The sequence below is a fragment of the Eptesicus fuscus genome, chromosome 16, assembly GCF_027574615.1.
Source record: "Eptesicus fuscus isolate TK198812 chromosome 16, DD_ASM_mEF_20220401, whole genome shotgun sequence".
Lineage (NCBI taxonomy): Eukaryota > Metazoa > Chordata > Mammalia > Chiroptera > Vespertilionidae > Eptesicus > Eptesicus fuscus.
Genome location: NC_072488.1, coordinates 199828 through 222444, shown reverse-complemented (window position 1 = coordinate 222444; position 22617 = coordinate 199828). Strand labels below are relative to the sequence as shown.

Genomic DNA, 22617 nt, shown 5'->3' with positions numbered 1-22617 from the left:
AGCCGCGCTGGAAGCTTCCAGAGGCTTCCGACCGCGAGAGCCACTCACAGGCTCACTGAAGCCAAGTGCCCGTGACGCTCTGTGCTGGTCTGATCTACTTGCAAAATGAGAAAACAAAACAAAACAACAACCTCTCCTTTTTGTACTACCACCACTGTGTTCCAGAACATTCCGTCTCTTCCCAGAAACCAGGGGCCCAGGTGAGTGAGCACAGACTTGTCACATTTGGTTGGCTGCTTCCTAGAGCACAGTTTGCAGTCCGCACTCCCAACTCCGAGAGGCGCTGTTGGCATTTGATAGGATGCTGGTCAATCGGCTCCTGATTGTATGCAGATCAGGGCTTAACTCATCCAGCCCTGAGGTCCCACACACAGGCCCCTGGCACGCAGGATTCCTGCTCAGTAAATTCTTCTTTAAAAAAAAAGGTATGCCCTAACCGGTTCGGCTCAGTGGACAGAGCATCGGCCTGTGGACTGAAAGGTCCCAGGTTCGATTCCGGTCAAGGGCATGTACCTTGGTTGTGGGCACATCCCCAGTAGGAGGTGTGCAGGAGGCAGCTGATTGATGTTTCTCTCTCATCAGTGTTTCTAACTCTATCCCTCTCCCTTCCTCTCTGTAAAAAATCAATAAAATATATTTTTTTAAAAAAGTAAACTATATACTTTTTCCTTATTTTCCTTTTTTATCACCATTTATCCCCCCTATACCCTTTTCCACTTCCATCCACCCTCCTCCCCCTGCTCAGTAAATTCTTATTTGAATGTAATATCTTCCATACTGTCCACCCAGGGTTAGCAAGCTTTAGAAAAGTGACTTGTCCTCCTTTATCTGCATTTCATCAAGAAAGACGGGCTGAGCATCTGAATAGACACCGAGGAGGACACACAGATGCCGAGAGACACATGAAAAGATGCTCCACGGCACTCATCACCAGAGCACCGCCCATGAAAACCTCAGTGAGGCACCCCCTCGCACGGGTCAGAACGGCCGCCATCGATAACCAGCAGACGACAGTGCAGGCGAGGCTGTGGAGAGAAGGGGGCCCTTGTGCCCTGCTGGTGGGAGTGCATTTGGCCCAGCCACTGTGGAAAGCAGCGTGGAGGTGCCATATGCTACGTCATTCCACTGCTGGGTATTTATCCAAAGACAAGGGGAACCCTCATTCAAACAGGTACGTGCACCCCGACGTTCACTGCAGCCTCAGCTACAGCAGCCAAGACAGGGAAGCGGCCCAGGTGTCCATCGATAGATGAGTGGATAAAGAGGGGGTACTTAGGTACACTGGGAATTACACAGCAAAAAAAAAAGAATGAAGTCTTACCCTCTTCAATAACACGGACGGACCTAGACAAATGCCACATGATTTCCCTTATACGTTGAATCTAAAAAACAAAACAAGACAATGATGAAGCAACAAAACAGAAACAGGCTCATGGACGTGGAGATGGTTGCCCCAGGGGAGGGGGCGTGAGAAAGAAAAATAACAAACAGGGCGGACAGAAAACAATTTAAAACAACAACTATAAATCCCGGGCAAAACAGAACAAGCGAGTGTGTGAAGGCCCTGGGAGCAGCCCGAGGTCGGGAGGAAAGGAGACGTGGCTTCCGGACCGGACTCGCGGACTGGATCCCACAGCGTCAGCAGGTGGCACCAGGGCTGAGAGGCCGTGGGCCTCGAGTGGAGAAGCTGGCACGCCGTGACGTTGTGTGAGTGTACGTAAAGGTGACTTTAGTTTCTACGTGAAATAATCGGTGCATCAGAGACGTTGTCTGTTTCCCCCCAGATGAGGCCTGTTCTCCACAGCCATCTACTCTACCAACTACGCACAGACCGTCCGTCCTACGTCCTAATCCAGCTGGGGGTGTCACCCGAGCTCTCAGGTAAGTGGCTGAACGCTGCGCGGACACAAAGGGGCCACATCCTAACCTGCAGCTCAGGGGAGGCCTGCGTAGTGGCTTTGCAAACTCAGAGACCTAAAGTAACCACAGAGGATGGTCTGAAATGACCAGTGAAACGTCACCTAAAAGCAGTGATGGTTGTCCATCCTAGGCCGGCATCTTCTAACCTTAGCTGAGCCTGTTGTCTTTCTGCATCTACGACAACGCCCTTGGAAGGTCACAGTAATTTTTCTTTTCCCAGACCCCTCAGGGCACAGGCACTGGCTCTGCGGAGACCACCGGTCTCTCCGTTGTTATTAATTGTGGACTGTTAACTCTCCGCACTCACCGAAAAGAAGTGCGTGTCCATCATTTTACTTTTTACCCAACCCCAGAGTCCCACCCCCCTTCTTTCTCCCGCCGCCCAATCTATCACCCATGCATTTCAGGTAACTCACGGCTCCTCCTGTGATTGTGATTTATAAAAATGGGTGAAAAACCGACATTCTCCAGGGCATTATCCCAATCCATTGAGATCCTGCTTCCTGGCGATTGTCGACAGTTTGGATCAAATAAACGCACAAACATTCTTTCAGGTTTGAATGTGTTTTACATTAACATGGTCATGTGAACACGGGGTGTGGCTGCACCAGCAGGAGGGCGTGGTCATGTGAATGTGTGGGCGGGGCCACGTGAACAGCGGAAGTGGGCCTGTGAACGAGGGGCGGGGCCACGTGAACAGGCGGAAGTGGGCCTGAGATCGAGGGGCGGGGCCACGTGAACAGGCGGAAGTGGGCACGTGATCGAGGGGCGGGGCCACGTGACCACAGACAGCGCACCCTTGGGCCGTAAGGATGCACCTGAGGGTGTTCGCCACGTCAGGCAGCGTCTGGGAACCATGGCGTGAGCGCGGCCTCCATGAGACACGCCTTGTGTCTGCAGTGACTGAGGAGCACAGGCTCCCACCGACCTTTCCGCGAAGTCCCGCCCGCCTCTCCACGCCCACCCGGTCCCGTCCCGGTCTGGAGCCGGTGCTGACCCGCCAACCACGTGCCGGCTCCGCTGCGCCTCGTGGACGGTAGAATCGGAACTGAGCCCACGACGAACTCGGACCCGCTCTCCGGGCTCCTCGCGCTCGGTGCTTCCCCGGTTACCGTCCGGGCCGTCTCCGTCCGGGCGATGAGAGACGGTCCGCGGCTTTAGTGCAGGTTTCCGGGCGGAGGAGTCACAAGGGGAAGGCGTGACCGGGTCAGACCCCAGCGAGGTCCTGGGGGTGGAGAGACTTGTTCTTCCGGGGGGCGGGCGCCTGGACACCACCGGCTTCCACACCCCAGGGCGCCCCGGGGTGGGGTCGGGGACCTCTTCAGTCTGTGTCTGCACTTACTGTTGGGTGCAAAGAAAATACACACCCTTTCCCCACCCTAACTCAGCCTTTCTGTTTGGTCACCGCCACATACAAATACATCTCCTGGCCTGGCTGGTGTGCTCAGTGGATAGAGCGTCAGCCTGCGGACTGAAGGGTCCCGGGTTCGATTCCCCGTCAGGGCACATGCCTGGGTGTGGGCTCGATCCCCAGTGAGGGGTGTGCAGGAGGCAGTCAATCCATGATTCTCTCTCCTCATTGATGTTTCTCTCCCTCTCCCTTCCTCTCTGAAATCAATATAACTATATTTAAAAAAAAAATAAAAATAAAAATGTTCTCCAGTGAGGATTAACAAAAAAAAAAAAATAATAATAAAGTTAACCTTTAAATGACGCACTATTTAATGACCTTGTAACTCATTTGTCATGTTTGATACGAAAATTGACTCCCATCCCCATAGTCCTGCTGCTCATAGCCCAGCTCACCCCTGGCTCCGCCTCCTCCTGGGCACAGGGGAGGGGACCCCTCACACCAGGAAGCACTTCCTCTCCAGGGAGAGGGAAACGGGGTGCTGGGTCCTCCGTCACTCCGTGGCAGGAAACTCGGGTGTGGCCAGTGAGGAACGAGGTGCGTGGGGCTCACCCTTCGCAGGGCCCGGGGGGCGCAGGGATGTGGCGACTCACAGGCCGGGTCCCAGCCACGGCCGCGCCTGCGCCCTGTGGGACGGTCCTCTAACAAGGATGCCCATGGCTGGAGACGGGAAGGACTTGATGGTGTCACACCGTAGGCTCGTTTAAAACCACAGAGTGCAATGCTGGCAGCAAAGGTTCGTCTCTTAAGAAAATAATTCAATTCTCGTCCTTGACAGAGCGCGTCAGCTGCCCCCAGGGGCTTTCTGCTGAGGCTCGGGCTGCCCGCAAAGCCGGGGTCCAGGGAGGCAACCTTGGCCACGAGGAAGGCGTGGACGCAGTGCAGGACGGCCGTGAGGACCGGGAACTCGACTCCTGCAGGAAGGACCAAGCGGAACGTGTGGTTGTGAGCACCAGGAGCACGTGGCCACCAGCCAGCCATGCCTCTCCTCCGTAGATTGGGTCACTCCGGCCCCGGACACAGGAGAGGAGGCAGGTGACTGTGTGTGAGTGCGTGCAGGTGTGTGTGTGTGCATCCAGATGTGTGTGCAGGTGTGTGTGTAAGTGTGCATGCAGGTATGTGTGGATGAGTGTGTGCAGGTGTGTTTGTGCATGCAGATGTGTGTGCAAGTGTGTGCAGGTGTGTGTGTGGGTGTGTGCAGGTGTGTGTGTGTGGGTGTGTGCAGGTGTGTGTGCATTCAGAAATCCCACCACTGAAATCGAAGACGAGTCAGCAAGGACGAGAAACGTGTCCCCAAAGCATAAGACCAATGGACAGCCTCCTGAGGCGGTTCCGTGCTCACACGCTCCCACACAGTAAGTGGCCTGAGACCAGGGAGTGTCTCCTACAACCGCACACGGAGAACGGCCTGGCACGCCCTCACCCAGGACAGCACACCCCTGCCTCAGGCCCTTTAAGCTTCCGGCCTCTTCCACGGAAGCAGCTCTTAGTCAAAATCAGAACATGCGCTCTCAGTACAAATCCAACATAAAGGCAGCACACTGCAGGGACGGCTCTCCACCAGGGGGCTCCACCACAGGAACACAGACGGACAGGCACACGGGTGTATGCGCTCCCTTAACTTAGCAACAGTGCAGAACAGGGAACAGCCACCCAAAGCGGGGTGGGAGGGGGAGACATTCCTATACCGAACAAGAGACATCTAAATTTGGCCAAATTCCCATTATTCAAACAAGCAGTCATCATAAAGAATGTGTGTTTACAAGCAGTCATCATAAAGAATGTTGTATTTTTTACTTCAGAAAAAAATATTTATGACTAGAAATATAACGGGTTTTAAACAACTTTCTTTTATATCACTTTTCTAATTAGAAGCACTAAGTTCTCTTTCTTAACTGGAATGATCACATGACTATTCAAGTTCAATGATGTCATGGATAGTGACTAATAAGAAAGTGAGTCCAGACAACAATCACTCAAGTACAAATGAACAGCCATGAGAGGGTCATAGGGCGTCGATATACAGGCCATTCTCCACCAGCTACTTAAGCTGTGACTGTGTGCTACAGAAGTTCATGTTTTTAAAGACGGGTGTGCGAACGGGCTACTTAACAGATTCGTTTTAAATCAGTAGGAACCTGAACCTTCCCATCCACTGGAGTTCAAGGGCGGCGCATTGAGCACCCAGTATTTCTGAAAACAAAGTTATTCTTGCTCTCCCCATGCTCTGCGTCGTTCTTCTAATCCTTGGTGTCCGATGCTGACAAAACTTCCTTGCAAATACAGGTCACTCAGGTTGTATCATACAATCGAGGCTCTCCTATGTTCACAGCAGCACAATTCACCATAGCTGAGATCTGGAAACAGCCCAAGTGCCCATCAGCAGATGAGTGGGTTAAAAACTGTGGTGCATCTACACAATGGAATACTACGCTGCTGTAAAAGGAAAGAACTCTCACTATTTGCAACAGCATGGAGGGACCTGGAGAGCATTATGCTAAGCGAAATAAGCCAGTCGGGAGAAAGATAAATATCACAAGATTTCACTCATATGTGGAATATAATGAACAACATAAACTGATGAACAAAAATAGATCCGGAGACTTAGAAGCATTGGACAGACAGTCCAACTTCAGAGGGAAGGGAGTGGGAAGGGGGAGTAAGAGATCAACCAAAGGACTTGCACACACGTATACACGCTTAACCAATGGACACAGACAGTAAGGGGGTGGGGGCATGTGCTGGGGAGAGGTCAATGGGAGAAAAAGGAGACATATGTAAAACTTTCAATAATTAAATATATACATATACATATATTTAAAAAAAGAAAAAAGAAAGAAAGACTGCAGGCTACAGAAAATAAATTAAGAAAACTTTAAAAACAAAAATAAAAAAACCCGCAAAGCAGCAGGAACCTCATCCTGCAGCCGACTGGCGACCAGCGCCACCTGGCGGCGCGCTCCGGAGCCAGCGCCCACGGAATCCACAGTCGCGCAGGCAGCGTGCTTCGTGGCGCCTTGCAGTTTATTTCTTTGTGAAAAGCTGAGTGACTGCCGACAACTCACCCGCTGGGTTCATTCCGCAGCAGGATGAACCCGCTGTACCTCTCCCTCTCCCGCTGTGAGCACAAGGATGACAGGCCAGACTGAGCTCAGGTGCATTTCCTGGCCTGGAGGGCACCCTTTCACACTCCCAGGCAGGCTTTCTGCCGCCCGTGACCGTGACCGTGACCGCGGGCTCTGCTCCCTCGGCAGCCAGCTGCTTCCGATGATGACGTCCTCAGGTGAGTCCCGCCTGCAGCCTCGGGGCCCACGCCGCAAAGCACTTCAAGAAGCAGACGCGGGCTTTACACGGGGTTTAGGTCAAGATTTGTGCCAAGACGCAAAGTGGGAAATGGATGGAAGAGGCACTACCTGTGCACAGGTGTGTGTGTGTGTGTGTGTGTGTGTGTGTGTGTGTGTGTGTGTGACAGAGAGAGAGAGAGAGAGAGAGAGAGAGAGAGAGGGAGGTCTGCACCTAGCTGAGAAGCATCATGACAAACAGTAATTTATAAAAGCTCCCCACCTGCTGAGGTCACTCAGGGACCTGGGTCTGCCCACGGGCCCCACGGGGGTGGGGTGGGGTGGGGTGGGGGTCAGTCCACCAGCGGCCCAGGAACTCGGTTCTTTTCTCACTGCTTCCAGGACACGGGCTGCGGGGGCTACTTGACCGTTTCCAGCGACTTTTCATTGTGTTTGAGGCAGCATCTCGGCTCTTCCCCACTCAAGTTCAGTTACTTAAAAATGGGGGGGGGGGGGGGGGCGCGGCCAAGAAGAGACGCAGAGGCGGGTGTTAGGAGCCCTGGAAGGCCCCTCCGCACCCGCCCGCAGAGAAGCAGGGCGGACCCAGAGCCCAGGCCCGCAAAGCCCAAGCCCTGCGCTTCGCACCAGCCCTTCAGGACGGGACGCCGCACACCACAGGCCTCCCCTGGGCTTCCTGCGGGCGGAGGGGCGCCGCGGGCCCAGGATCCCTGCGGAGACCAGCGGCTCGAGCCTCCCAGAGACGGAAGGGGCGGGCAGGAGGAGACGGTGAGGGCGGAGCGCGGGGTGGGGGGCTCAGGTGAGGAGGGGGCTCGGGTGAGGAGGGGACTGGAGGTGAGGAGGGGGCGCGGGGAGAAAAAGGGGCCCCAGGTCAGGAGAGGCGCGGAGGGGGCGCGGAGGGCTCTCACCTGTACGGGCACCAGCAGGCGGCTCGGGGCCCGCGGGAGGCGGCCGGGTTGTGGGCTTATCGCCGCTCATCACCGCCCACGCGGCGGGGCCCGCGCTCCGGGCCGGGCAGCTCAGCCCGAGGCCTCGCGCGAGCACCCACCTGCCCCGTGGGCGCAGCGTCCGCGTCCCACTCGGCTCCGGCTCCCGCTCCGCTGCTCCCGGCGGGAGGGGGCCCAGAGCACTGCTCCCCGCCCGCCAGCCCCGCCCCCAATAGTGACCCCGCCCCTAGCCCCGCCCCCACCACGAGCCCCGCCCCCCGTCCCGGGCGGAGGGGCGCGCAGGGCCGGGTCTGGGGAGCCCGGAGGCCTGTGGGCGGTGGGCTAGCTCCGCTGTGGGGGAGCTGCGGCTCCGCTGGACTCGGCGCCCCCTCCCAGGCCCTCCTCCGGGCTGACTTTGGGGCGCTCCACCGTCCTCGGCCAGCGCGCATGGACGGTCCCAGCCTGGCTGCTTCTGGGTCCTCGGGAACAAGTTTCAGCAAACTCGAGTGAGGACACGGGGGGAGTTTAACCCGGAGCCCCCCAAATCCTGCTTCTATTTCATAATTAGATGCCACGCACCGGTAACTGTGAAAATTCTCATCTTTTGCAAAACTGTTAGGATAGGCATTAAAATAGTCACTGTATTTTCACTATCAATAGTAAAAGACCTATTTCTACCACATCATTATATGCCTTCCAAAATTACATGTACTCATCACAAGTTAGATTAAAAAGAAAAACCATTTAGCAGTAATTGTTTTGTTTTTTAAAAAATATTTTTATTGATTTCAGAGAGGAAGGGAGAGGTAGAGAGAGAGAGAAACATCAATGATGAGAGAGAATCATGGATCCGCTGCCTCCTGCACGCCCCCCACTGGGGATCAAGCCCACAACCCGGCCTGTGTCCTGACAGGGAATTGAATCATGACTTCCTGTTCATTGGTTGACCTCAACCTGAGCCACACAGGCCAGACTCATCATTTCTTTTTAAAAAATTGTTCCTGTGTGTGTTCTGCAGTGCAGCTGAGGGGCTGGTGTGCTTAGTCCTGTGCTTAACCACCTGAACTATCTGTACAGTCCATCTGCCACCCACTGCCCCTTCGATGCTGACCTTGTGGAGAAACGGGTTGTCCTTCCTCCATCAGGTGTCAGAGTCGAACTCCTGGCCACAGGGCGCTCAGGAGGGAGGGAGCCGTGGTCTGGACCCACCAGTGAGTCCCGATGGGGAGCAGCTGCTCCTCGTCCCGCCCACGTGGCGCATCCACAGTCACACACGCTGTCAGCCTGTGGGGGAGACAGCAGGATTCACAGGACATGAGAAGTCTCATCTCATAACTCACCGCAGCCGGTTCTGTAATGCGTTTTCCAAGTGGAGATAAAGCCGACAGGAAATGCTCAATAAACCCTAGGGCCCTGCTTCATTCCTGATGAGTCCTAAGGCTCCTTCCTATTCACGAGGAAAAGCTTGTTTCTCGTTCTGCAAGTTTTTTTCCCTTCAAAAGCTCAAGCCCGCGATGCTGAGAGCTCATCACTCCCTGCCCCGCGGCCATGAGCCATGGCTTTAATTTTCTAAAAAGGAAGCAGTGCGGCTGACCAGTGAACCTGGGCAGCTGCCGGATTCAGGTTCCAAATTTCCCTCCCGCCCCTGCCCCACGCCACGCAGGAGGCTTCTGGAAGGGGGTGCTTATGCCCATGGCACTGGGTAGTTAATTTCAGATTTCAGTGGTTCCCGGCTGGTGTGTAGGAAAGTGATGGCTTTTGTGCATTAGGTGTGAGCCCTGCAGCCCGTGCTGTAGCCAGGTCAGTTCCGGGAGATTGTTGTTCTTGAGTCTTTGACATTTCTACATATACAGGCATCCCTTCTGTGGGCAAAGACAGTTTATTTCTTCCTTCCCAAACCGCACACCAACTCTTACTATTTTGATGGCTAACTTCTAATTGCCAGGACCAACTGTTAGATCCGATGATGATCACGTCAGATTATTAGAGTAAGTTCTATTGGACAGAGTAATTCTTAAATCAAGAGAATTTCTTAACCTCATGCCTATGTTGTTCAGTGTTAGACAATCTTGGTAAAGGTAATTATTAACAGTTACATTAAAGAGCTTGTAGTGAAAAAAATCGCATGATAGAAAGACAATAGGAACATACTTGATGAAGAGGAGGCTGGACTTTTTCGACGGTGGGACAGAGGTGAGACCCTGTGCACCCAGGGCCAGCCTTCTACCCTCGCCACGCCACGCCCCCTCGCGTGGGTCTCTTGGATGCTTTCCTTGGGACTCTGTGAAAGAAGACGGTTTCCTCAGACAGAACCGTGTCCTGTGCGTGTCTGACTCCTTTACAGAAAGAGAAACCTGAACCTGGCAAGTTAAAAAATCAAGAAATTTACATCTTCCATAAAAGATCTACTTATTAGGCAAACGCAACCTCCAGCTTCAGAAAAGACTTGTGTAAACAGCTGGTTTAATAGAGCAGAAACATCCATATTAGGAAAAGTAATTTGAATTGCACAGCCACACTGATTGGGCCTGAATCAGCTGTAGATTCTCAGACAAAATGTTTCTGGCCTTTAAGCCTTTTCAAGACGCAATATTCAATGTGCAATGCAGAGCAAAAAGCAGATGGGCTATAATGACACCTCTCAGACGGAAATAAAAGCGCTGTGCTGCTATACATGGCTGACGCACACTTCTACCGTGTGCAGGACGGAGTGGGAAGCAGAAGGAATGTTGTCTGTGCATTAAAAAGAAGAGGGCCTGGGGAGAGTTGGGTTGGGACATTATAGAAGTAGTAATAGTTATCATTTATTAAGCAAAAGCATTCACTCGGCACAATGCACGGCCTTTGGGGCATATTATCACAAATCCTAGAACCCACCCATCAGAAAGGCATTATTAGCCACTTTTACACACAATAAACTAAGACTTGGGTAATTAAAAAATAATAACCAACCCCCAGGCCACGCTGCTGAGAGGGAAATCGTTCATGTTCAAATCCAGGTTTCCCTCATCTAAAATTCGTTTTCCCAGAGCCCGCCTTCCAGGGGCTGGGAGCTGTCTTCAGCCCCTGTGCTCACCTCTTCCCCTGATAACATATCGTTACTGATCGATGCCCCCGAAGAAGACGGACTGCACTTGTTTCCTGAACTCTTCTTTCTCCTTTTGCATGGAAGGCCTTGTCTACTAACAGAAAGTTTTGCAGTCACAGCATGTGATTATGTGTTGTCCTCGGGGTCTCTATACAAATACTAGAGGCCTGGTGAATGGATTCGTACACCGATGGGGTCCGCTCGCATCACTGCCCTGCGTCAGGCACCCGTGGGTCAGCTGAGAGACGCTCCCACCGTGGGAGCGCACTGGCCACCAGACAGCAGCTTCTGTGTTGTGTCTTCCCCCTGGTGGTCAGTGCATGTCATAGCAACCAGTCGTTCGGGCTTTTATATATATAGACTAGAGGCCTGATGCATGAATTCGTGCACGGGTGGGGTCCCTCAGGGATCGGGCCCCAGCTTGCACCCCCAGCCTCGCAGTCCCGCAGCCCACCTGGCAGCCCGCCATGGCCTGGTGCCGCCCCTTCACCTGCTCCACCATCCCGCCTGTGGGGTGATTGGTCGGGGCCGGGCACCCTGCTGCTGCCACCAATCACTGTCTGCGGGGCGATCGGTGGGGCGATTGGGCCCCCGCTCACATCCGTCTTGGCCTGGCGCTGCCCGCTCATCTGCTCCACCATCCCGCCTCGGTCCTGCTCTTGTTGGGGCCCACTGGGACCGGCAGCGTCACCACTGCCGCCCACTGCCAACGCTGCGTCGCTGACACCTCGCTGACACCCGTCATGTTCCAGGCCGCCCCCTGGTGGTCAGCGCACGTCATAGGGAGCAGTTGAACTCCCAGTTGAGGGGAGAATTTGCATATTAGGCTTTTATTATATAGGATAGATAAAACCCAAAAACATCTTCGTCACTAGTTACTATATGAGCTGTCAGGACAGACTCATCAGTTCATTCACACTGCAAATGTTTCCACAGATAACACATGACTAATGCCCTAGAGAGGCTCAGATCACACCGGCAGAACCATAAATCCACCAAATCGGCAGAGCAGTACGGCCATGCAGTCACAAATGCCTCTGTGAGCACAAAGGTAGAGATGCACTGACAGATTTTTACTGATTTCAGAGAGAGAGGGAGGGAGAAATATTAATGATGAGAGAGAATCATGGACCAGCTGCCTACTGCACGCCCCCTACTGGGGATCAAGCCTGCAATCCAGGCATGTGCCCTTGACTGGAATCAAACCCGGGACCCTTCAGTCCACAGGCCAATGCGCTATCCACTGAGCCAAACCAGCTAGGGCCGCACTGATAGAATACTGAAAAAATGAAGTGGAAATGAGGTATTAAATTTGTTGGGTTTTATCTCTAAAGCTTTTATTACCCATGATTATGGATTTTTCACAAGCACATTTTAATTTTTTAAAGGCAATCTAATAAAGAACTCCCCAAAATAACACATTTAGCTATTCCATGGTGTACAATTTTCTTGCCTAAAATTAAATGGTGTTGACTAAAACCTCTCAGTTCAACAGGTATGAATACATGAAAACTCATTTTGTTGCAAACATCATGGAAAAGGTGGACCGGTTCCTACAGCGCGGTACCTGGCACGGCCTCGTGCTGCCGCCTGCTGGCGCCTCCGTTAAACTGCGGCCCAGCTGTGAGCCCATAGCCGCCAGCCCCCTGGCGCTCACCTGGCCCCCGCTGGCGCTCCCCGGCTCTCCCCGGGCCGGAGCACCGCGCCCGGGACTGGGGTCGCCTGCAGGAGGGGTAGTGTCACCTCCTGGGGCGGATGTAGGACGAGAACAAGAATGTCAGCTTTGTGTTAAACACACTCTAGGTTGCACGTGCGGGATCATTTTGGATCTTCCCACTCAGGTGTAGGCAACACTGTGTGCCTGACTTTGGGAAAAGGAAAAAAACTTTTATCGAAAATTAGGTGGACACTGAACTCAAAGGGGCAGCCGCGATGACAGCGAGAGGGCAGAGAAGGCCGTGAGGCGGGGGGAGGAAGCCGGCGGAACCCTAACAATACCCGACGGGAGGCCACACCAACAGAGAACCCGGGGCGCTTTCTCCACCCGAGAGCACGTGGCCGGTGCGCCCACCCGCCTTCACCCATCAGTCTCAGGAGGGAGAGCGGGAGCCTGGCTGTCAGACCGAGGACCGCAGTGTCTGCGTTTGGGCGGGAAGACAAGAGATGGGAGGGGTCCGGGGTCCGGAGGGGGCAGCCCGACCCACCTCCCTTTCTCCGGGGAAAAGTGCCATAAACTCGCGGGGCTCTAGGTGCTTCGCCGTGACCTGCCCTGGACTTCCCATCGGGGCACCCCGGGCAGCCCGCCGCCGCGCCCCGGCTCGGTGGGAGGACGGGCCGCGCGCACAGACCGGGCACAGGCCGCCTCCGGCAGCAGCACCGCCCGCCGCCCCGGGGAGGCCGCCGAGGACCGTCAGCCGTCGCCCCGGCGGCCCCGCGAGCTCGGGCCGGCTCTGCGCCCCCACCCGGCGTCCCGTTGGGAGGGCACTCGGGACAGACGGTGACGCTCTCCGGACCGGCTGGTACCGGTATTCATGTCACCACCACGAAATACCGCGAGATGTGCGCTCGGGCCGCGTTCACAGGGTCGCCCGCCCACTTCCGACGCCGCAGGTCTCGCGACACACGAGACGCCGGGAGAGGCGACGCTGGAGGCACACCTACCGGCAGTCGGGCGGGAGCAGCCGGACGGCGGTGGCGAGGGCGGGTGTTTCTGGGCACGATGCCGTCCGCCTTCTCAGTCACCTCCTTCCCCGACAGCATTCCCGCCGTCATCACGGTAACTTGGCGGCCAGTTCGGTGCTGGCGGTGGGAGCTGCCCCGGACTTCCCATCGTCCGCCTTGGCCGCCACGGCACCGGCCCGGGCGTTGGGGGCGGGGCCTGAGCGGGAGGGGGGGGGTTGGTGGAGCTTCCGGGGCGGGGCCTGCGCAGTGTGGGCGGGGCCTGCGCAGTGTGAGGCGGAGCTTGGGGGCAGGGCCTGGAGTGTGGGGCGGGGCTTGGGGCGGGGCCGGGAGGCGGGCGGAGTGGCGCGGCGCTGCCCTCCCCCAGCTCCCTGCCTCCGGGAAGCGTGCCCCGCCCGCCCCGCCCGCCCTCCCCGTGTCCCTCGCTCTGGGCCCTCGAACGCGAGTGGGTGGACAAGGCTCGCGGCCAGCTTACCTGCCCCGCTGCATGGTCCTGCGGGGCCCGGCGTGCGGGGGGGCGGCCACACTAGGCCTGAAGGCTTCAGGCTCTGAGTCCCATGGGGCCGGGTCAGGGCAGGGCGTGGATCTGAGCACAAGGGGCATCTGACCGTGGGCGGAGGACCTGCCCCCCGTGAAGCTGAGCAGATCTGGGCTCGCAGCACTGTGTGCAGGCTGCGTGTAGGGCAGAAGGAATATGGAGTCTTGCCAGTAGGGATGGCTGAGATTTCTCAAGGCCTTAAAGTACTAGTTTAGGGGCTTGAAATAGGGGCTCTGAGGGGGAGTAACCAAATGCATCTGAACAAGCCACTGACTTCCTCCTCCCTCCTGGGACAATGGCCCTTAGGTTCCACTCACCTCATAGTGTGACAGCGCCACAAACCCGAGGGCGAGTCGGGGAGGCCGCCCCTCTGTGCTCCAGCATTAGACCCCGAATTCCTCTTCAGACCCCGGGGGCCCTGGTAGCCATGGAGGGTTCCTGGTTCCCTCCTCCCCTTCCCTCTCCTCCCCCTCTTCTGTGAGCTGGGGGTCACGGCCTCTCTGGACGCCTTGCTCAGTAGCCCCAGAAGTAAGGTACTCAGGAGTGAGGAGCCATTGACTCCCCACTGACCCTGGGGACCTGAGGCTGGGCCCCCGAGGGAGCCGATGTTGACGAGTGTCCAATGGTGTGTCCACAGCAGACAGACTGGACGGAGCCCTGGCTCCTCGGCCTGGTCGTCTTCCACGCGCTCTGCCTGCTGCTCACGTGCGTGTCCTCCCGGCGGTACAAACTGCAGGTCGGGCACTTCCTGTGCCTCGGTGAGTGGAGTGGACCGAGCTGCGTGATGCACCTGTGCAGCGTGTTCTCAGCATGTAGTGTGTTCCCGAGACCCCGCCCTCCTGTCTTAGGCTCTACTCTTAGTCTCGGGGCTCGCCCTGATTTCTCTCTTGGGAATTCTAGAGATAAAGTAAATTTGTGGATTTTGTATTTGAAAGGAATACACCAAGCACCTACCTTACCAGGGAGGGTGCAAACGTGCACAAAGCAGCGTCCCTGCGGCTGGGTTCCTGCTGCCCACAGGGCGGCCCTTGTTGTCGGAATCCTGAGGACCGGCTCCACGGCTCTAGGCCCTGCTGCCCAGCGGCCCGTTGGCCTGACCGGTGCCTGGGACATGTAGGAAATTGGGCAAATAGCCAGCACGGCGGCTCTTGGTTTTCGGGCAGAAGACTGGATTCTCGTGGCTGCGTGTTGCTGACCGCTCTGCGTGTTGTCCTCGTGGAGACTGACGTGTGTGGACCTGGTTTCCTTTGGGTAACTGGGTATCCTGACGTTTAGTTTTATAATTGTTGTCTTACATTATATCAAAGGAGAAATGCCATTTCCCTCAAACTCTTGCTGTCTTGTGTGTTTACACTGAACATGCATCTGTAGAGGATGTGTTTCCACATGACGAGTGGTCAGTCACGCAGGTTCTAACGCGGTTTCTCTTGCAGTAACCTTGGTCTATTGTGCTGAGTACATCAATGAAGTGGCCGCCATGAACTGGAGGTGAGCCGGTCGGGGCGGGTCGCTGTCCGGCTTCTGCTTTTTGGAAAGAGCACCCACATGCATCACAGCAGCCCCCGCTCGGACAGGTTTAGGCTGAGAAGCGCTCCTTACGATTCTCACTGGCGGTGCCAGCTGAAGACTGGGTGGTGCTGGTCATGACCTTGAGGGAGAGAGAGGTCAGGGGCTGTTGAAAGTGCTGTTCGCGTCAGAGTAAGGAAGTGGGGTGATGGAGCTGGGTGTGCGTGGGCCGAGTGGAGAGCACGCTGAAGCCTCTCCCCTCCCGGGACCACTGTGTCCAGTGTCTGGGCCTCAGCTCCGCCTCCCCCCGCAACGTCAGGGTCTGACCATGAAGGCCTCGAGGGCTGGTGCCCTCATGGGGGGTTGGGGGATACGGGTTCTGCCTTCGTGACCTAAGACCTCCAGAAGCCTCACACTAAGTAGGGAATGGCATTTAAAACATTGTTTCGCTACGCCAAGTGATTTTTAAATTTTTCTTAAAACAGGTCGTTTTCGAAATACCAGTATTTCGATTCGAGGGGGATGTTCATTTCACTGGTCTTTTCGGCGCCATTGCTCCTCAACGCCATGATCATTGTGGTGCGTACTTACCACTGCTGTGTCCTCGCTTTCCCTCTGTACGTGTCCCCAGTGTGAGCGCTCTCCAAACTCCTGCTTTCAGATCATGTGGGTCCGGAAGACACTGACTGTGATGGCCGACCTCAAGGCCCTGCAGCAGAAGGTGAAGGAGAGGAGGAAGAGGAGGAAGGAGGAGTAGTGCACAGCAGCCGCCGCGTTCCTGAGCGCTTTCCTGCTGCCATCGTGAGAACTAAGTGCTGGCGTGGCAGGCCCGTTCCAGCAGCCACTGTCATTTGTAAAGATGGTTTTCCTCGCGACGCTGTTTTGTCTGCAGCTAATTGTGCTCAGACTCAGGTTGTCTTTGCCATTTGGTTACTTGGCCTGGGGTTCCGGCAGGATTTACGATGTGTAATCATAATCCCTCACAAGTCATAGCATCCAGGATATCATCTCAGTCGCCAGTGACTGGACACGCTCTGACCAGTGACAGGTGGGTCACGAGGCTCCGGCACGAAGCCCCTGTGGCGGGTGGAGGTGGGCCTTTCTGGAGCCAGCCCTCGGAGGAGTGGCGTAGCCAGCTGGGAGCTGGCCCAGCTGCAGCGTGAGCTGAAAGCCCTGTCGCTACAGCGCGATGCTGGTGGGGCGAAGGCGCCGGCGTTGGCCAGGGTTCTCCTTCGCAGGCCGCTGCCCGGCTTCCTCCACCGGCAGAGTAGCGAGGCCGCGGCCACCGCTGAGGCCCCGGGGGCTTCGGGGCCTTTGAGATCAGCACAGTGGCCTGCCCAGACCGGACACTCGAGTCCTCACAAGCCCCTGGTATGAAGCTAAGTCCACACGTCTCGGCCCCTCTCCACACGCTCCGTGGGGATAAGTCCCCTGTGGTGCCGCCAGCCGCTGGGTGCCTGGGTGATTGACAGCAGGTGCCCTTCAGAACAGTGTCACTCACGTCACACACGAGGATTTGAAACCAAAAATCAACACACAGCAGCCGCCCACGCTGTAGAACACATCCTACCAGGCGAAAAAGCAAACACCCGTGGGTTGTGTCCTGGGCCTGGAGCCTCCGGTTAAACTGTGAACAGACATCGCTGAGCTAAGCAGTTCCCAGCGTGTCTGTGATTAGTGTTAACTCCATATAAAACCATCAGACTGATTCACACGCCTGGGCACCGTCACGTGTCACCGCTTTCCCGGGCCTTGGGAACATCAGGCTCTGTCCTGGGACGAAGCAGACCAGGGCTCCTTTGCTGCTTCGTTACAGCTTGATTCCCGGTCAGGACTCAGGCCTGGGTTTCGGGTTCAATCCCTAGTGGGGGGCGTGCAGGAGGCAGCCGATCAATGATTCTCTCATTGATGTTTCTCTCTCCCTCCCTCTCCCTTCCTCTCTGACATCAATAAAGATATATTTTTTAAAAAAGAACTCAATTTATACTTGGCATGTAATATAAAGATTCACAGTTTTGAAATCGGTTTAGTAGACATTTGTGGAATTTTGTCTTTTTAATTTTTTGTAGCGTAACATTCAGCCTCCATCCACATTGCACTTCCTTTTGTAGTGAAGCTGATACCGGCTTGAGTTGGGCTGGGGACCAGAGACCAGGTGCCAGGGGAGAGGTAGATGAGATGTTCACTCCCTGGAATCTGCTCTGAGCGGAGGGACTAAGACTCCTGGGCTTCGGCCCTTTCCCCTGGCCCCAGGGTGAGGGGAGCCAGGTGAGAGTGTGGCTGCAAAGGGTCCCGCCCTCTCCCTCCCCTGACTCCCTGTCTATTGGCTGCAACGGGAACCAGAAGAGTAGGCAGGGAGGTGGCAGGGCCCTGTGCTGTTTGTCACTGCGATAGAGGAGGGTAGGAATAGCAGGAGTTAGAGGAAAGGGCCCCAGGACACAGGCTGTTTCTCGCGGCTCCTGCTGTTGTAGGGATCCCGTCCTCGGGCACAGACCGCCCACCTCAGACTCCGACAGGACGGCGACCAGTGAGCTGAGTAATGCCAAAGCCGAAGAAAATCGCACGTATCATTTGGGATTTCCCCCAGATTGAACTTCAGAAACTAAATCAGGTGGGGTCTGTGCCCCAATATCCCCGCTGAGAAAACCAGTTTCCAGGACATGAACGGTAGGTGGCGCCCAAGCTGCAGTTTCCAAAGAAAACACTTTTCCGTGACCTCACATCCCACTGGTGTGTCACCTGCTTCAGACCTTCTAGCAGCATCTCCACGCTGAGGAGGACCTGCTGTCCGAGGCCACAGCCTGCCCGCCCCGGGCCCAGTGGCCGCCCCTCCGGGAAGAGGGCTGGGCCCTGCCCTGTGGCTGCTCCCGGTCACAGACCAGCAGCCCCTCCTCCCCAAGGCTCTGCTGCTCAGCAGCCGCTCGTGGTCCCAGGGGCCTCCGTTGACATCCTACGGAGTTTCCTTATCGTTTTGCACGAAATCCCTGTAAGGCCTGCAAAGCCTTTCCTTCCACTTGTAGGAAAGCCATCTCTCAGCCCAGTGCTGGGGAGACACAGCTGTGAGGCCGAAGGGTTGCAGGTCTGCGGGCTGCCCCCACCCCCGCACTGGCTCCTGTGCAAGTCCCGAGTGCAAGCCCTGGACAGCCCCGCAGGCCTCGCCGTGGGAGATGCACAAGCGGTTTCATTGACTTCACATTAATGTTGGTTATTTAAACTCTGATTTTCGGCTCGTGCTAAATACAGGTCCTTTTCTGGGACAGGTATGGGGTGAGGCGAGGGTCTCCCATGGCAACGAGCAAGGCGGATAAGCAGGCAAGTGTCTTCCCCCCCGAGAACATGGGCTCACCTCCATGTACCAGGTGAGGGATGATCCCCCAGGTACCAGGTGAGGGATGAGCCCCCCAGGTACCAGGTGAGGGATGCAGCCCCCAGGTACCAGGTGAGGGATGATCCCCCCAGGTACCAGGTGAGGGATGCAGCCCCCAGGTACCAGGTGAGGGATGATCCCCCCAGGTACCAGGTGAGGGATGATCCCCCCAGGTACCAGGTGAGGGATGATCCCCCCAGGTACCAGGTGAGGGATGATCCCCCCAGGTACCAGGTGAGGGATGCAGCCCCCAGGTACCAGGTGAGGGATGATCCCCCCAGGTACCAGGTGAGGGATGATCCCCCCAGGTACAAGGTGAGGGATGATCCCCCCCAGGTACCAGGTGAGGGATGATCCCCCCAGGTACCAGGTGAGGGATGATCCCCCCAGGTACCAGGTGAGGGACATAGCCCCCAGGTACCAGGTGCGGGTTGCAGGCTCACAGAGAATGCAGCAGCAGGCGTTGCATCTGGAGTCCGTCTCCCGCCCGATCCCCTGGCCCCCCAGCCCCACCGAGAGGAACGTGGGGACGTGACATCAGCCTCTGACGGGCTAGCTCCTCGCTCAAAAGAAAGCAGACCCACTCGCTCTGTCATGTCCCTTGAAAGCTGCGGCAGGCCGAGCAGGCCGAGCATCAGCATGTGGCACTAATCTAGGCTATTACGGCTCCATCACTGACCTGCTTCATGGGCAACGTCTGACGACGCCCACCCCCTCCGTGCAAATACGTGGATCGGTTCCAGAGAGTCCCTCCCAGGTCCTGGGCCCAGAGAGGCGTTCCCGCACCGCCGAGCACCAGATGCTCAGGACTTACTAAGTTCCCGGTTTGCTGCCGCACAGCCTGAGAATGGAGAGCTGTGGCAAAGGGATTCCGTAGTTCCCAGTGAGGAAGCTGTCCCGTGCCCGGTCCATAGACAGTGTCTGAAGTCCCAGGCGTCCTGGGAGCCTGCGGTGCGGAGCCGTGTCATCGAACACGAGCACGGACACGGTCCAGGCTGCTGCCCTCCGCCAGCTGCAGCCCAGTGTCAGCTCCGGCTTCCGGGCGGGGTCCTCGCTGCCACGTGGAGTCTCGTGGGCCGTCATGGAGGAAGCTCCAAGTGCCCTCCTTCCCGGTCTGCAGCCTGGGGGCAGGGAACACGCCCTCAGCGCTCAGCACGGGCTTGTCCCAGTCCCCATTCACACCGCCAGCTGTCGCTGCTCCTATGACCAGCATCGACCGGTGGTCAGTGGCCTGACCCTGGGGGTCTGATGTGGCCGTAGCCGAGGCCCACGAAGCCACCAGGACGTCTTACTTGACACCTCCTTGCTCCCCCCCCACCCCCACCTATGGGCGTGCCTGGCCCCAGACCACAGTCACCAAGGCAGCCCCCCCACTCACCCTCCACCTGACCTCTGGCCCCTCGTCGCCTGTAAACAGCGTTGGTGTCTGGGCCTGCCGGCAGCCGGCCCCCAGCGGCTTAAAGCAGAGAAGGGTCCTTTTGTTCACGTGACGTACGCAGGTCACGGTGGCTCTCTCCACATCGTCATCTTCCCATTCCTGGTCCCAGCCTGGCTGAGCCTGGCCTCTACCCACACAGAGGGAAGACCATCTCTGTGTCCGGGACGCCGTGGGCTGTCCCGGAACAGGCAGGGCACTGCTCCCACCACAGGGTGCCTGTCCCACAGGGCAGAGCCAGGGCTGCGGGCCCTGCAGCACCCACCGGGCAGCGTGGGCACTGCCACAGCCTGTAGCCCGTCCTTGTGACTCCGCATGGCATGGGGTGGACGGGAAGGGGCAAGACTGGCCGGGCACGCCTGGAGCCAACCTCCTGCGGTCCCTCCCCTGCTGGCTGCACCTGGGGTGGCACCTCGGCTCGAAGGGCATCTGTGGAGTGAGCAGGGTCCCTCCAGCAGGTGGGGTCCCTCAGCCTGGCTTGCAGGGATCAGGCCGAAACCAGCTTTCCGACATCCCCTGAGGGGTCCCGAGTGGCCCACCCCCTCCGTGCAAATCGGGCTCCCTCTTCTCTGGTTCCGGGTGTATCACCGGAGAACCGCTGCTGCCACGTCACCGCAGCTCGGCAGCTCCTGCATTGAGCATTTGCCCCGTGGTGGTCAGTGCACGTCATAGCTACTGGTTGGACGGTCAGACGGTCGCTTAGCCTTTTATATATAGAGATACGCACAGCACATGGACACGGGCAATGGGGGGGGGGTGGAAGACTTGGGGGTGTGTGGGTAAGGGCTGGGGGGAGGGGGGGAGGGAAGGGAGACCTCTGTAATACTATCAACAATAATATATATATAAAAGAAAAACAAAAAACAAAAACCTGTGTCCTAAACTGTACACGCACAGGGTGCGCTAGCAAACGCAGGGGCGTGGGGGGGGGGGGGGGAGTGGTTCTCTTTCCACAAAGACAGATGTGCTTGGCCCAGAGCCCACGTTAGCAACTGCGAATGACAGCCGTATTGATTGCCGGCCGCGTGGTTTCTGAGAGCCGAGATGGCACCCGAGGTATGCGTTCCTCCAATTGTCTGCAGGTGTGCTGCGCTTCACGCATTAAAGATGCATTTCAGAGTCATTTCGAAAAGATTACCTCATTGCTGTGGGCGAAAGGTTGCCAGGAAGTGCGGGCTGCGGGGGCCCGAGCCGACGCACACAGGCCTCACCTGCGGGTCCCCCGAGGCCGGCCCGGCTGGAATTTTGATAAGAACATCTCTGTGGCCCCCTATTTGCCGGCCCCCAGGTTGGCTCCAATTCCCCTTTTACAGATGATTTTTGCCATATTCACACGAGAAAAGATACCACAGTCGCCGTCCGTCCATCTGTGAAAACGCACAGGTATGGGGTGAAGCGGTGCTTTCCACACGAAGAAGGACGTTCTAAGGACTTACGTCCGAACGAGGTTTTGGTGTTTCTAAGGGAAACACAGGCGAGTGCCCGGGGAACGCCACTTCCCCCGAACTTAACTCTTAGGGGCTTTGTGCGCGTGGACAGGTGGCTCAGGAGGCAGCGCTTCTGTGCGGAAGAAAGAGCAGTTACTCTAAGAGACCACCGCGTCCTCTCTGTGAAACACGTGGACATCAGCGCCCACACGCACAGGCTGCAGCTCAGAGCTGCTTTATGAGTACAGAAGTCACCACGTGTTTCATCAGGAATAAAATGCAAATTCTTTCGGGATTGAAGCCGTGACATTGTGACCATCCCTCACGGCCAGTGAGACCTGCCTCCCATGGATGCCTGCAAGCCCTCGGGCCTCAGAAGTCGCTCTGTGGTCCGTCTACACCGTGGAACACTCCGCTGCTGTAAGAAAGAAAGAACTTTGACCACTGCAACAGCTTGGAGGGACCGGGAGAGCATGATGCTGAGAGAAGTAAGCCAGTCGGAGAAAGACAAGTATCACATGACCTCACTCATGTGTGGGATCTAATGAACAAAATAAACTGATGGACAAAATAGGTCCAGAGACATGGACGCATCGGACATGCTTGAACCTCAGAGGGAAGGCGGGGAGGGTTGCATCTATGCACACTCTATGACCGTGTGTGCATAGATGCAACCCTCCCGGATACGGACACCGGGTGGTGAGGGCCTGGGCGGTGGGGGGGCAGGCAGGAGAGGTTAATGGGGTAGAAGGAGGACGTAGGTAACACTTTCAACAACAAAGATTAAGAAAAAGGAGTCGCCTTAACTTGCTGAGCAGAGTTTTCTCAACTGTGACGTTAGCTGCAAAGCGCGGCGTTGACCCCGCTGCCCTTTGCTGTAGAGCCGGTGGGATGGCGCACAGGTCTTGGCCAGGGGGCCTGGGGCTGCTCTACACACGGACCCGCGTTCTCCCCGGAAAGACAGACAGACAGACAGACGGAGGCTCTGCCAGCCCCGCCCCCCTCCACCCCTTCACCCCTC

General features: G+C 56.6%; 2 protein-coding genes across 3 annotated transcripts; one reads left to right on the top strand and one right to left on the bottom strand.

The window, feature by feature from the left end:
* Positions 1-3596: 3596 nt before the first annotated feature.
* SNTG2 (syntrophin gamma 2) lies at positions 3597-7769 on the bottom strand. Of its 2 annotated transcripts, none has more exons than XM_054728069.1 (2): positions 7539-7769; positions 3597-4245 (listed from the first exon to the last, which is right to left on the bottom strand). In XM_054728069.1, the coding sequence occupies exons 1-2, from the start codon at positions 7606-7608 to the stop codon at positions 3665-3667; spliced, it is 651 nt and encodes a 216-aa protein (XP_054584044.1). In that variant the 5' UTR covers positions 7609-7769; the 3' UTR covers positions 3597-3664. The 2 variants fall into 2 exon arrangements, 1 of the variants encoding a protein (XP_054584044.1); XR_008558513.1 differs by lacking the exon at positions 3597-4245 and adding an exon at positions 6947-7106.
* A 5486-nt stretch (positions 7770-13255) lies between these two features.
* Positions 13256-16242, top strand: TMEM18 (transmembrane protein 18). Its single transcript, XM_008162442.3, has 5 exons — positions 13256-13420; positions 14499-14619; positions 15295-15349; positions 15853-15946; positions 16029-16242. Exons 1-5 carry the CDS (start codon positions 13364-13366, stop codon positions 16122-16124), a joined length of 423 nt encoding a protein of 140 aa, XP_008160664.3. The 5' UTR covers positions 13256-13363; the 3' UTR covers positions 16125-16242.
* Positions 16243-22617: the final 6375 nt, after the last annotated feature.